General features: G+C 38.8%; 2 protein-coding genes and 1 long non-coding RNA gene across 5 annotated transcripts in view; 1 reads left to right on the top strand and 2 right to left on the bottom strand.

Annotated features, from left to right (window-relative positions):
- Positions 1-12,932, bottom strand: part of LOC141375928 (uncharacterized) — a 386,569-nt gene that overhangs the window by 56,549 nt on the left and 317,088 nt on the right. The window lies entirely within an intron of this gene.
- Positions 369-8,626, top strand: ybx1 (Y box binding protein 1). 2 transcript variants are annotated; one of them, NM_001126457.1, is made up of 8 exons: positions 369-680; positions 2,755-2,818; positions 3,031-3,064; positions 3,147-3,236; positions 4,979-5,299; positions 5,388-5,473; positions 7,440-7,705; positions 8,285-8,626. In NM_001126457.1, exons 1-7 carry the CDS (start codon positions 575-577, stop codon positions 7,666-7,668), a joined length of 930 nt encoding a protein of 309 aa, NP_001119929.1. In that variant the 5' UTR covers positions 369-574; the 3' UTR covers positions 7,669-7,705; positions 8,285-8,626.
- arhgef16 (Rho guanine nucleotide exchange factor (GEF) 16) overlaps positions 8,544-12,932 on the bottom strand; it is a 44,927-nt gene continuing 40,538 nt past the window's right edge. The window contains exons 14-15 of one of the 2 annotated variants that reach the window (XM_005167281.6): positions 11,936-12,037; positions 8,544-8,856 (exon numbers count right to left, since the gene is read on the bottom strand). In XM_005167281.6, the coding sequence (XP_005167338.1) occupies positions 8,717-8,856; positions 11,936-12,037 (242 nt within the window). In that variant the 3' untranslated portion in view covers positions 8,544-8,716. Of the gene's footprint in view, positions 8,857-11,933; positions 12,038-12,932 lie in introns of both variants that reach the window. The other variant, NM_001123283.1, reaches the window with a different exon arrangement.

The following is a 12,932-nucleotide window of genomic DNA, read 5'->3' as shown; positions in this document are numbered from 1 at the left end:
ATCTAATCTACACATTTTACTGACTTTCTATATTTCTAATTTACTTTTACATGCATATTTCATTTCACTTTACATATATAAGCCTACCCTTAGGCAAATATAAATGTATGTCAATCTCTTCGTTAAGAAATCTGGAACTCAAGCTCATGTTCTGGTTTTACGTTTGTTTCCCTTTAGCGTGTGTTAAATATCTACCTGCCGGTATGTCTGGAAGGTTAAATAGGGTCTTGATTTGCAGGCGGTGCTAATTATTTGTTTAACCAGTCCCGGTCAGCCCTACAATTATTTTTATGTGAATGATAGCAAAAGTGTCCAATGGGCGTCGGCGAAAAAGCTGACGTTGACTTATCGCAAGTTCGTCGACCAATTAGATTGGGGAATGGGTGGAGAGATGTGACAGAATATCGTCCGGCATTTTTACTCAGTCCGTCCAGTTCGATCGGCAACGGGAGCGGAGAAAGGAAAGCGGAGAGCCCGAAGGCAGCAGCCCCCACCACCGCCGGCCCAGGTTACCATCTAGCACCGGGAAAACACACTAGAGAGCCACCGCCGGCTTTACCAACAAGAAAACAACATGAGCAGCGAGGCCGAGACACAACAGCCGCCGCAGCCTGCCGCCGACGCGGAGAGCCCGTCCAGCCCGGCAGCCGCAGCTACCGCGGGGGATAAGAAGGTCATCGGTAAGCTTGTCGGCGAAACCAAAGCCCCCCTGGCCTGCGGTCGTTTAAGTTTCGGAATAATACATTTTCTTAAACGCTCCAGGGTTTATTTCAGTTATGTTACAAAATGTATGTCAGTTCAAGAAAGGCCACGCTGTCTGCGACTGTGCTGTCGTTATTCCGTCACCAACTTAATTTGTGTTCTGTACCCGTGGCGTCCTGCCTGGTATTTTTGTTTTGGAGCTGTCCGTTTATTTACCACATGTTAAGATTTACGTACATTAAACTTGAGACGTTAAACGGTTTCACCCAGTTTGAATGTTAACTCGCGTGTCGCGTTCCATCACATCCGCGTGCGGATTGAAGACCGCCATGACGCGTGCTCGAGCCCGCGGCCTGCTTCAGCAAATACGAGACGCAGCGTGCTTCTTGCATTTACATGCTCGCTGTCGTGAATTACGGCAGCAGATAATTTGATAATTTTCTTGTATAATATCAGTATGCTTATTTGTTTACTGGTCGATTTTGACTCTGCGTGAAGCAGATCTTTGAGCTTGGCCTTGATCGTGACATGATGACCCAGATCATTGACCATAGCTGTTCGCGTGAAACGCGCAAACCTTCCCATCATAACGTTACGTGTCCAATTATTGTGGTCAGCGCGAACCGTGTCTGTTTAAAACCCAATCGCCAACTTTGGGAGCCGGTTTCTTGTGAAAGCGAAAACAAGCCATGCTAATCTCCTTCTCTTTGTTCGCTTGAGGAGATTGACGCGTCGCGCATACGTGTCCTCCTCTCCATTAACACCAAAAACGCCGCTTCTTCAAGATTTTATCAACCGACGTACGGTTTATAGCGCAGATTGTATAACAGCCGTATAGATAAAGATAAGCTGCCCGTGTCTCGCCACCCCGTTTAGAAAATGTCCGCCACGGTGTTTGGATGATGGACGGTTCTTTTGTCTGCTCCGCTGCTGCAAACACTGAGCGCTTCGGGCCTTTAACTACAGGCCCTCGGCGTTTGTTTATCGCGATCCCAACACAAATAAATAATGTTGGGTAACATCGTGTCCTGTAGCGAGGATGGCGTGTCTGTGTAGTGTTTGGCTTCGATCCGGCCACATGGCTGAGGCTACTGTGCTAACTGCAGTTAGCATCTCAAGCATCACTTCCTATAACAGAAATCGCGCATTATTTGCCGAAATGTGGTTTGAACTAAATCCAAATCATCAATTAAAATGAATTTTATTTCGACTGATTTGTTAGAAATACGCACGTTTTATTGTAGTTCTTTCTCCTTCTCACTTATTTTTTGTGAACGTTGGTGTTTAAAGTTTGTCGTAATGCCACAAAGCAAAATATTATTTGTCATATTAAATAATTTGGCCTTTAAAAACAAACAAAAAAACATTATTAAAGTATTTATATGCGTCTGCCTCAGAGCAAGCATTTCTTCCAAACTTTAACATTTTAGATCCGAAATGTTCTTCATGTGGACCTGCCGGTTGTCAAATTTTAAAGGGACTTGCTTATGTGTCAACAAAAACCCAGTTTACACAATTAAGACTTCAGTTTACGCTTCAAAATGTAGCTCGCTTATTTCCCCTCATCACACACTCGCACTGTTAGAGGTTTTGTTTATTCTTTTAATTTTTATATTAAGTAACTTATTAATGTGAAGCCTCTCCTGGGGGAAGGGGTGTGGGGTTTTTAAAGGATTATTAAAGTTTTTTTTTTCTGATTGCATTAAAGATTAGACCGAAACCTGATTTCATTGTTTTTAAGTGTCGACCAAATTGTGATCTAAACAAAAATGAGAGGTAATACTTTGAACTGCTTGGGTCAGGGCCTTTCATGGTGATGGAGGCTCTTGTGATAAGTGCAGCTGCCTTTGCATCACAGTCTATTAAAAGCTCTACAGTTGGAGGCTATAAATAGAGCACACAAAATGAACTCCGCTAGCCAGGGATGGTAACTTTGCTCAATGCGTCTTTCATTATTCGGTGTAACCTGACTCTTGAATACTGTTTTTTAAAATACAGATTTGTTTTGAGTCTTAAATCTGTTTTTAACAGCCCTTTTCCTCATCTTTGCAGCAACAAAAGTTTTGGGGACAGTGAAATGGTTCAATGTAAGGAACGGCTACGGTTTCATCAACAGGTAAATAACTTTCAGCTTCTGAAGAGCTATCTAATATAATATGTGGGTCAGGGAACATCCACAATCCTATTAGAGCTTTGCTTACAAAGCAGGACCTGACATGCACTAGCATGCTAATATTTATCCAAATATTTAACTTGCTGCTCAACTGAACATGCTTGTTTACACTAAGTCCTCGGCTTTTAATGTTTTCACTTTCTTTATTTTTGCAGGAATGACACAAAGGAAGATGTCTTTGTGCATCAGGTGATTATTTTCTCCAGTTTTCTTTTTATATTTGTGTTGGGGTAGATGTATTTTTTTCTGATTGCCTTTGTTTTCTGTCTAGACCGCCATTAAAAAGAACAACCCCAGGAAATATCTCCGTAGCGTTGGGGACGGAGAGACTGTGGAGTTCGACGTGGTAGAAGGGGAGAAGGTGAGCTTTTAGTCGTAGCTTAGTTTGACTCAAACAAAAGTTTCACCACACAGTTAGAAATATTAGGCTTGAGGACTTGTTTAATAAAAGTCAAGGACAAATTATTTATTGAGAAATGTATTATTTCTTTCTTGCTTTTATGTAGTACTAGTCAAGCTTTGGGCTTTAAATTAAAATGCATTAAACAGCACAAAATCATAACACAGATGTCAAACTCAATCCTGGAGGGCCGCAGCTCTGCTCAGTTTAGTTCCAACGCTAATTAAACACACATGATAGAACTGAGTCCTTCAAGCTTGTTTAATACATACATGCAAGTGTGTTGAAGCAGGGTTAAAACTAAACAGTTCCTGGTGGGTTGCAGTCCTGTATGGAGTTTGACACCCCTGCCTTGACTTTAATTGACTTTTCGATAGGGGTGGCTGAATATCTTGACTCTTGAATATGTGGAAACTTCACTAGACGCTGCTTGACCGTGTAAGCAGAGTGTTTATTTCTATATTATAACACTTTGTCAGTCGCCATTTCCTAAATGTTCACTCAAGCCTTTTATTGGAGACGTTTACTAGAGCACTTCACAATTCTTTTATTTAAACTGCTTTGTTAGTTTTATACTCTGTTTGTTTACTGAAAGAACTCTGTTGTCAACAAAGACTAAAGCTGAACTGAAATAAATTTTTCACAATAAATGAAAATAAAACTAAATAAAACTAATAAGTCACTGAAAAATGAACCAAAACTGAAAATATTAATTAGCAAAAATAATAGTTTTCAGAGCTAATCAATTGTGTCCGTGAGGTCTTGAATTTCTCTAAATTATTAACTTTGCGTTTAAGACTTTAAGGGCCTTAAAGTATTGTTTCAATTTAACTTTTGCATCATGTTTGAGTATAGGGTTGTTTGATTATAGTTGTATACTAAAGTTTTAAATGTTGTGATGCTGTGTAGTTTATGAAGTTGATAGTCCTGCTGTATTTGATGTCACACTGCTTTGTTTACTGCAGTAATGAAGGCAGCACACTGTTCTATAGGTGACATCTTCTGGATTAACATTGTTAAAGTATATGAATGATGTTTTAGTTTAGGACTAGTTTCTTACAGTCAATATTTAGTGAATCTATTTAATGTCGCCAATGTTATTGGTTCAGACTTGGTGGCGATGAGGTCTTCATGTTTGGTGATACCTGTTGGTTGTCAAGTGCATGATGTACCAAAAAACTAAAACGTATCAGTTTTTGTTATCTGCCAAAATTTGTTAACTATACATGTTGATACTTTTAATATGATGTTTCTCACTTTCATGCCAAACAACAGTTTATGATTTTGCTAATTTTTTTAAGTTGAATTTATATGGTGTTTCTGTTCAAGTCCAAAAAAAAAAAAAAAGCGGTGAAAACATTTGCTTAACTCTAGGTGTGTGAGAATTGCCAAAACTGAAACTAAATGTGTAAGAACAAAATGAAAATGTTGACAGCAAATTAAAAGCCAAACTAAAACTAACAAAGCCATTAATAAAAATGATAAGCTGAAATTCAAAATCAGAGAGGTTATGTCATCAGAACTACTAAAATAATTCTCTGCGTATCCTAAATAAAAATGCTTTGAAGCCGATATTGATTAAGCATCATATTTCTGGCCAGACTCTGAATGACTTACTGGAAAATTCTGCATCCATTATCTAAAGCAACAGCCCATCTATTAAATTAGCGGACACTTGATCTGCATTGTCTTCATTCTGTCAGGGGGCTGAGGCAGCAAATGTTACCGGCCCGGGTGGCGTTCCTGTGCAGGGTAGTAAGTATGCAGCTGACAGGAACCGTTACAGGCGGTACCCACGCAGGAGGGCCCCACCTCGCGACTACCAGGAGAACTATCAGAGCGACCCTGAGGCAGAGCCCCGGGAGAAGAGAGAGGGGGCAGAGAGCGCCCCCGAGGGGGAGATGCAGCAGCAGCAGCGCAGACCCACTTACCCCGGCAGACGGCGCTACCCACCATACTTCGTGCGGAGGCGTTACGGCAGACGCCCCCCCTACACCAACTCACAAAGAGGAGAGATGACAGAGGTATGCTTTTGGTGATGCCTGAGCATCAGTCAGTAAATTAAATTGGAAGCTGCTTTTTTGACTGATGGATGCTTTTCTTGAATTTTAGGGTGGTGAAGGTGAAGAGAACCAAGGGGGTCCAGACCAGGGCAACAAACCAATGAGGCAGAACTACTACAGAGGCTTCCGACCAAGGTTTGTATGTCATAAGAGGAACAATACTGCTGCTGGACTTTGGAGATCTTTCAGATATTCATGATTTTCATTATTTAAGTTTTCTTTTTCTATTGTTTTAATTAAGTATTAATTTAGCAATTCTATTTATTTATTTTTTTAATAGAATGATCCACCCCAAATTACAAGTTTCCTGATAAATTACTCTTGGGTCATTGAAGTAGGCCTGTCACGATCAATATATAGACTTACTGCACAACACATGGACTTGACCTCGATCATTTTTGGTGATGCAGTATATATCGCCCATACATAATCAGTTCTAGCAACGTTTTAACTGAGCAGCCTCTTTATGGTTCTAAACATTGTAGTAATTCCTAGAGTATATTTTTATGTGGATGACTGACAGCTGAAAATAGATCTGCTAACATATCACAGACTTTGTTACTTATTACCTTGCACTTTTATTCTATTTAAATTTTTTGTTAACATTTTATTGTTTACAATATGCGTTTCACACTTTTTGATTCCAGTGCCTGATTATTAAATAGTTAAAATGGCAATTAAACAATCTTAAGAATAAATTGTGTTCTTTGGAAGTGTATTTGTTTTGTGGTTAATATATTGTCATTCTGGCATTATTTAATAAAAGGCTTTTAAAATGACAATAATATTGTTTATCACTATACATTTTGGTTCAAAATGTTGTTTAACAAAAAAATAGATATTGTGACAGGCCTACGTCTAAGATGTAGATGACTTAATTTTTCTTCTCCTTTTTAGCTAAATCTGTGGTCTTTGGGGATTTTATATTAGAGCAGTAAATGGTTCTGGGTTTTCTAGAATAAAAATAAAAGCATACAAAAGAGTCAATCAATATCTCTGTGCAAGTGTGACTAGTCTTTATGATTTGATTTGTCATTTTTGATCTTGATTTATGAAAGTGCAAAGGCACTCATTCAAACAAGTGATGCAGTTTTTGTATTTTGATGACTGACTAGAGTCGCACATGCACCAAGAACTGTTTTTAGCTTTCTACAGTGCGGTCAAACACTGTAAAGGTTCAGTTTCAGTAAATGAAAACGGTATTTGTTTTTGTGTGAACCCTTTTTTTTTTTTTTTTTTTTAAATCTCACAAATCAAACCTCATTATGTCCATCCTGCACAGTCGAGCTTAGGAAGAATAAAGCTAAACCATAATACTGCAAGATACACCGAATAAGTGCAAGTCTGGAGCATTTTGCTTTTTAAATGTTTTACTAATTAACCGCACCCTTTTTTTTTGTGTGTGAGAAATGAATTAAAAGTTACCTCATATGTTGCTTTTAGTATTAGGAAATTGCAATGGTAAACTGCATTCTTTCTAATGCTTTGAACATTTGGCATGAACATTTCTTCGAATGATCTTTCAAATTATTAGTTAAACTAACTTCTATTGCTCTTTAAATAGACTTCCCGTTGTGAAAGACTGTGTATTTAGTATCATGAACTAATAATGTATTTATGGACACAACTAAAAATCCAGAACTGTTCTTGTAACATTACTCCACTTAAAGTTAACATCTATATTTTCATTTAACAAGCACATACTTTAACTAATAAACTAAACATTCATTAATGTATTTACAAACATGTACAGGATCCTGTTTTGTAAAGTGTTACTATAAAACCAATAGCTGTCCCATCCCGTTTGTGCTCTTACATTTGGTTAGAACTGTAAAGTAGTTTGAGCATCAGTGTTTCCCAACCATAGTCCCGGAGGACCACCAGCACTGCATGTTTTGGAAATCTCCTTTGTCTGTCAAACCCATTTCAGGTCTTTCAGTTTTTAATAATGAGCTGATGATCTAAATCAGGTGTGTTTGGTTACGGAGACATGAAAAATGTGCAGAGCTGGTGGTCCTCCAGGATTGTGGTTAAGAAACACACTGCCTTAGAAACTGATACTGGGAATCTGATGGACACTTCATCATCTGTGTTCCAGCAGGGGTCCCTCACGTCCCCGGCCAGTGCGGGACGGAGAGGAGGATAAGGAGAACCAGAGCGAGAGCGGACAGAACCAGGAGCCCCGTCAGCGCCGCTACCGTCGCAACTTCAACTACCGCCGCAGACGCCCCCAGACAACCAAGCCTCAGGACGGCAAGGACAGCAAGGCAGCCGACGCATCAGCCGACAAATCAGCCGCTCCCGAAGCCGAACAGGGCGGAGCAGATTAAACCGCCACCGGCTTAAACATCCAGACCATCCGGCCGGGTGGGTGACGCCGTTTCATTTCAGCTAGTACTGCATGTACTTTAACATACTTGATCTTCAAGTGTGTTGCAATTTGTACAGTAGCATTCTTTTGTTTCGTTTTTTCTATAATTGTTTTTGTTGACAGAGTCTCATGAAAGATCTGAAAGGCACATTTTGCTTAATAAATGTTTTGTTGTTGCCTAAAGGAAATAAAGAATATTTGAAGCAGAATGATGTTTGGTGTTATTTCATGACAATTAAGCAGAAGTTCTTGTGGAAAATGTTTTAAATACAACCTTAGCCAAGCGGATTGTAAAATGTGCAGTCATTTTCATGTGATTTGTGCTTAAATGTCATGAAAGTTGTGCTGGTGGACTGATTTAATGCCTTATTAGCTCCTTTTAGACGTAACTCTAGATAATGGATGATGTTTTAGCTTTAGCTCGCACTTTTCATTGATGGAAGGTTGGATGATGGAATGGATTTGATTTAGCAGACTGTCTGCTTTGTCCTTTCACACACATTTTAGTGCTTGTAACTGATGAGTTGCTTCAAGCATACTGACTTAGTGTTTTGTGTGTGTGTTTGCTTTCACAGTTTTGTCAAGAAGAAACATCCAACATCTGAGCAATAAGAAACAGATATGACTTCGATCGTCTAAGCTTGCAAAAATGCATTTCGACCAGATTACCACCGATTGCCTGCAGACTCTATGCAGACTTTTTTTTTTGTTTGTTTTGTTTTTCCATTATTTTTGTGACAGCTAAAACTTTTGGGGAAACAGCAGATGTTTTTCTAAATCGGTCTTAAGTTTTTACACCAAATGGTTTTTAAATGTAATTTGATATCTGGTCAGTTTGACATTTTTAAATAACTTTTTATGTATCCAAACATGAATTTTAACAAAAGGCAAGCTGAAATAAAAACCAGAAACATTAATCTCGTACGAGTGGTGTTTGTTAACAGTTCCTGATTCACACTAGTCTAAAAATCATCTCTACAAACAGTGTCCTGCGGCTGGGGTTCGGTTCACACGTTGGTCTCTTTGCGGAGTCTCTCCATACGCTGGATGTTGTTCTCCATGGCGGTGCGGTTGGTGATCTGAGTGGCACAACTAGCAGGAAACCAGCCTCTCTCCCCATCTCTCATGCGCTCTCCATAACACCAACCTACAACAGTCATACAACAAACATTTGAATCTTCAGTCCAAAGCATTGTGGGAGTTTCTGTGGGAACACTGAGTCACAGGATGTCATCATATCCTATTTGTTACCGTGACACACTAAAGTGGTATTTGCAGGGTGGGGGTAGTGCTACATGAAGCTTTGAATTATTTACAAATCTTTTGTTTGGATGGGCATATCAAATTAACACCTTTTTAGTTTTGATAATTCTGTGGCTTTTAGCTTGTGGTGATCTGAGGAGTACCATAAAATTAGCATGATTCCCACAGATGGCCCCCCAGTGGTGAATCTGAACCAGTTTTGTCCTTTCTCTAAACTATGGGTCTTGTTTATATAATGTGAAGAAATCGTTCTAAATTTGATCTGAGATCATTTTGCAAATGTGCGATTCAACCTGTTTTCCAGAAGAGACATTTAGAGTTCGCAAAACATCTGTGCTGCGTTTCAAATTGTATGCATACGTATTATATAGTACGCTAAAAACACAGTATGCTAGCTGTGTAGCATGTCCGAATTCGGAAAAAAAAACAGTATGCGAGAAGTACCTGGATCACCTACTATATCTGTCTAGATTCTGGAGTGCGCATCCAATCCATGCTACATAGGGCAAAAATGCACACTCAATAATTATTTTCCATCTTAAACGACAACGATATATTTCGATATCAGTAGTTGTTGCTTCCAAATTTAAGAGTATCCCAAAAATGACTGAAGCTACAAAAATTAGAGGGGCCATTAAATGGCATAACATTTCAGTGGCCGAAAATTCAGAACATCTCTATTATCAACACACTTTAAGATTCCCATTGTTGTACATTTCTGCCCTTGGATCAATATAGAGTAAAAATCATTGACAATTTTATCACGTTTCAATATAATATCTTTTATCGACCCAGCCCTAACTTAAATTTCAGATAAAGACGTCCGATCACCATCTTAAAGTAAACACCCCTTAATTATTGTCCTTGCCACATTAAAAAGCACACACCAATATTCCAATTTCTATGCTTAAGAATTTACACATACACCAAACAATTATGGGTTCCACACAATTCTTTCATGTTGTCTCAACACAAACCAATTATTTTACGTAATTGTTTTTACACAATTAATAGGCCTGAACATAAAACAATTTAGTTGTCCCAAAAACCTTAAGAAATGTTTCTTCAACTCATTTTAAATAAGTAGTTGGAACTAGCAGCAAAAGTCATTTCTGAGTGGGGGAAAAACAACTGAACTAATAACAGTATTAGTATTACACAATAGAATAAAATAATTAGGGTTTCAAGAGTAACAAGAAACTTAAGATTTAATAAAACATTTGAGTTAAAAAAGTCAATTATAATGCGTGCTTTTCCAGAGCGGTTGTTGCATTTACAGCTTTGTGACATTTCCAATGCTTCAAATCATTTGAATAATTTTGCGAGGTTCAATTGTTGAAGCTTTGAAAAATGTTTCTCCCATTATAGCGGTCTGCTTAGTCTACATTACAAATGACGTCAAGACTAAAGGTGCGTCTTAAATTGCATACTTATGCACTATTCTACACAATTTTGTTGTCTAAATAGTGTAGTGCAGTGGTTCTCAAACTTTTTTTTATCAAGTACCACCTCAGAAAAAAATTGTCTCTCCAAGTACCACCAAAATGAGCAGTATTGAAATACAATAGCGTAGAAGGCCCAGTAAAGCAGCTACATCTCTGCAAGGTTAAAAAAAACGTGGCTGATTACCTCAGAACTATAGGCTATATGGCATATTATTTACATCATTTTTGATAAATTTTTAAATGTGTGTAGCATGTACATGACATATTTCATTCCTCCACGTACCACTAGAAGGAAGCCTGTGTACCACTAGTACAGTGTACCACAGTTTGAGAACCACTGGTGTAGTGCATTCATGCTGAAAACTCATAAAAAATAATAAGTGCACTTTAATTACCCGGATGATGCACTCGTTCAACCGGTAAAATTAAGTGCATCAGGTTGGACACTTCACGCACTTAACGGCCACTCGTGTAGCGGATGGGGTGCACATGTAGGATTATTTATTGTGGATTGTAAAAGCAAAGTTCTCCTTTAAGAGTGATTACAGCGCCTCCCGATGGTGAATGCGGTTATACTCATGGCAGGTATTATTTGGTACTTTGGTCATTTATTTCACTGATTAGGAGACTGACAAATAGCGATGGGAAGTTCGGATCATTTTACTGACTCGGATCTTTGAGTCTTGATTATCAAGATGAACGAATCTTTTTTCGAGTCATTTGGTTCATTTGGTTCAATTTGCCAAAATATTATTAAAATGTTACGAATTGCTTCCAAACACATCTACAACAAGCCCAAAAGGTTGACTGCATGACAAATAAGTCAAAAGTAGAATATAATAAGGAGAAAATAATAATTCAATGTTGTCTGCTCTTCTGTCTATGAAGGTATTGTTGTCTCTTTGCTCAGCTCACCTCTTCATCTCTTCAAATTTCAGGGGTTCATTCACGTTACACTGACAGTCACATATAATCTTAACCAATGCACTGTCTAAGCCGATAGGAGCCATGATCGTTCGTTGTTTACGTGACAGAATGACTCAAACCCGAGAACTCGAGAGATGAACAGTTCAATTCTTTTTCCGGCTCTAAACGCATATGATTGCCTCGTGATGAACGAGTGACTCAGACCCGATAGAGGACTCGAGAGGCGAGTGGATCAATTCATTTTCCGGCTCTAAACGCATATGATTGGCTTCTGCCAATGTGATGAAGACTTGAAATTAACGATACTACCTGCACAAATGTGCGCATGCGCGGATGAACGAATCACTCCTTGAAAGGACTCGTAGTTCCCGAGTCATATTGAAGATTCGTTCAAAAAGAACGAATTGTTCATGAACGACCCATCACTACCGACAAACGTCATCAGGGAAACAGTTTGAATTTCCACGTAGTATAAAAACCATTAGTGTCCCAATTCGACACTACATACATACACTATGCTGTTGAACGTGTAAGTGCAGAAGTACATAGTGCATGGTGTGCCATTTGGGGTCAGCTACAGTTCATGCTTACCTTCCACTTCCTGTATAACGATGACCACTTCAGCCTGCTGCAGGCTCAGCTCGTCTGGCGCTTTTGGCAGGTAGGCTTTGGTAGCTTCATACTGAGGCAAATCTTTCAATATAAAAAGCCAAAAAGAGCAGATTAGACAGAGAAAAAGAGTGGTGTCGGCGCAAAGCATTCTGGGTATTTAGGACACAGAATCCTAAATGTTATTGATCTCTACTTATTTATTGTATCACATATACACAAATTATACAAATAATGGAAAAACATATGGAAATAAGGAATGCTCAGATCAGGATTTTTGAAGCCTATACTGAGTATCGATTCCTTGTCATGGTGATCGGCTGTTACCTAGAACCAATTTTGATGCTTCAAGCTTTTTAGAACTGTGCCACTGCATAAAGCACATTTCCCCTCTGAGTACGATACTTTAGTTGAGATCTCTCCTAAACTAATAGAACAAATGAAGGATGCTGCATATAATCCGTTAAACATGTCTCATAACTATTCTCTAACTCCACCTGACAAAAGTCTTGCCGTTGATCTCAGTTGTAAAAGCAACAAATAATAACTTGACTTCAAGTTGATCATTTGGAAAAGTGTCAGAAGGTGGATTTTTCTGATGAATCATCTGTTGAACTGCATCCCAATCATTACAAATACTGCAGAGGAGACACTGGAACCAACATGGAGCCAAGATTCTCATAGAAATCAGTCAAGTTTGGTAAGGGAAAAGCCATGGTTTGGGGTTACATTCAGTATGGAGATGTGCGAGAGATCTGCAGAGTGGATGGCAACATCAACAGCCTGAGGTATCAAGACATTTGTGCTGCCCATTACATTACAAACCACAGGAGAGGGCAAATTCCACAGCAGGATAGCGCTCCTTCTCATACTTCAGACTCCATGAGATGTATTCTATAAGATGAAATGATCAAGCATCCAACCCCAAATATAATCTCATTAAAGCTCCAAGTGATTTCACAAGAGAGAAGTTGAGTGG

This window comes from Danio rerio, chromosome 8 (genome assembly GCF_049306965.1).
Source record: "Danio rerio strain Tuebingen ecotype United States chromosome 8, GRCz12tu, whole genome shotgun sequence".
NCBI classification, from domain to species: domain Eukaryota; kingdom Metazoa; phylum Chordata; class Actinopteri; order Cypriniformes; family Danionidae; genus Danio; species Danio rerio.
Note: the sequence above shows the minus strand (reverse complement) of the source record. Positions and strands in the feature narration are given on the sequence as shown.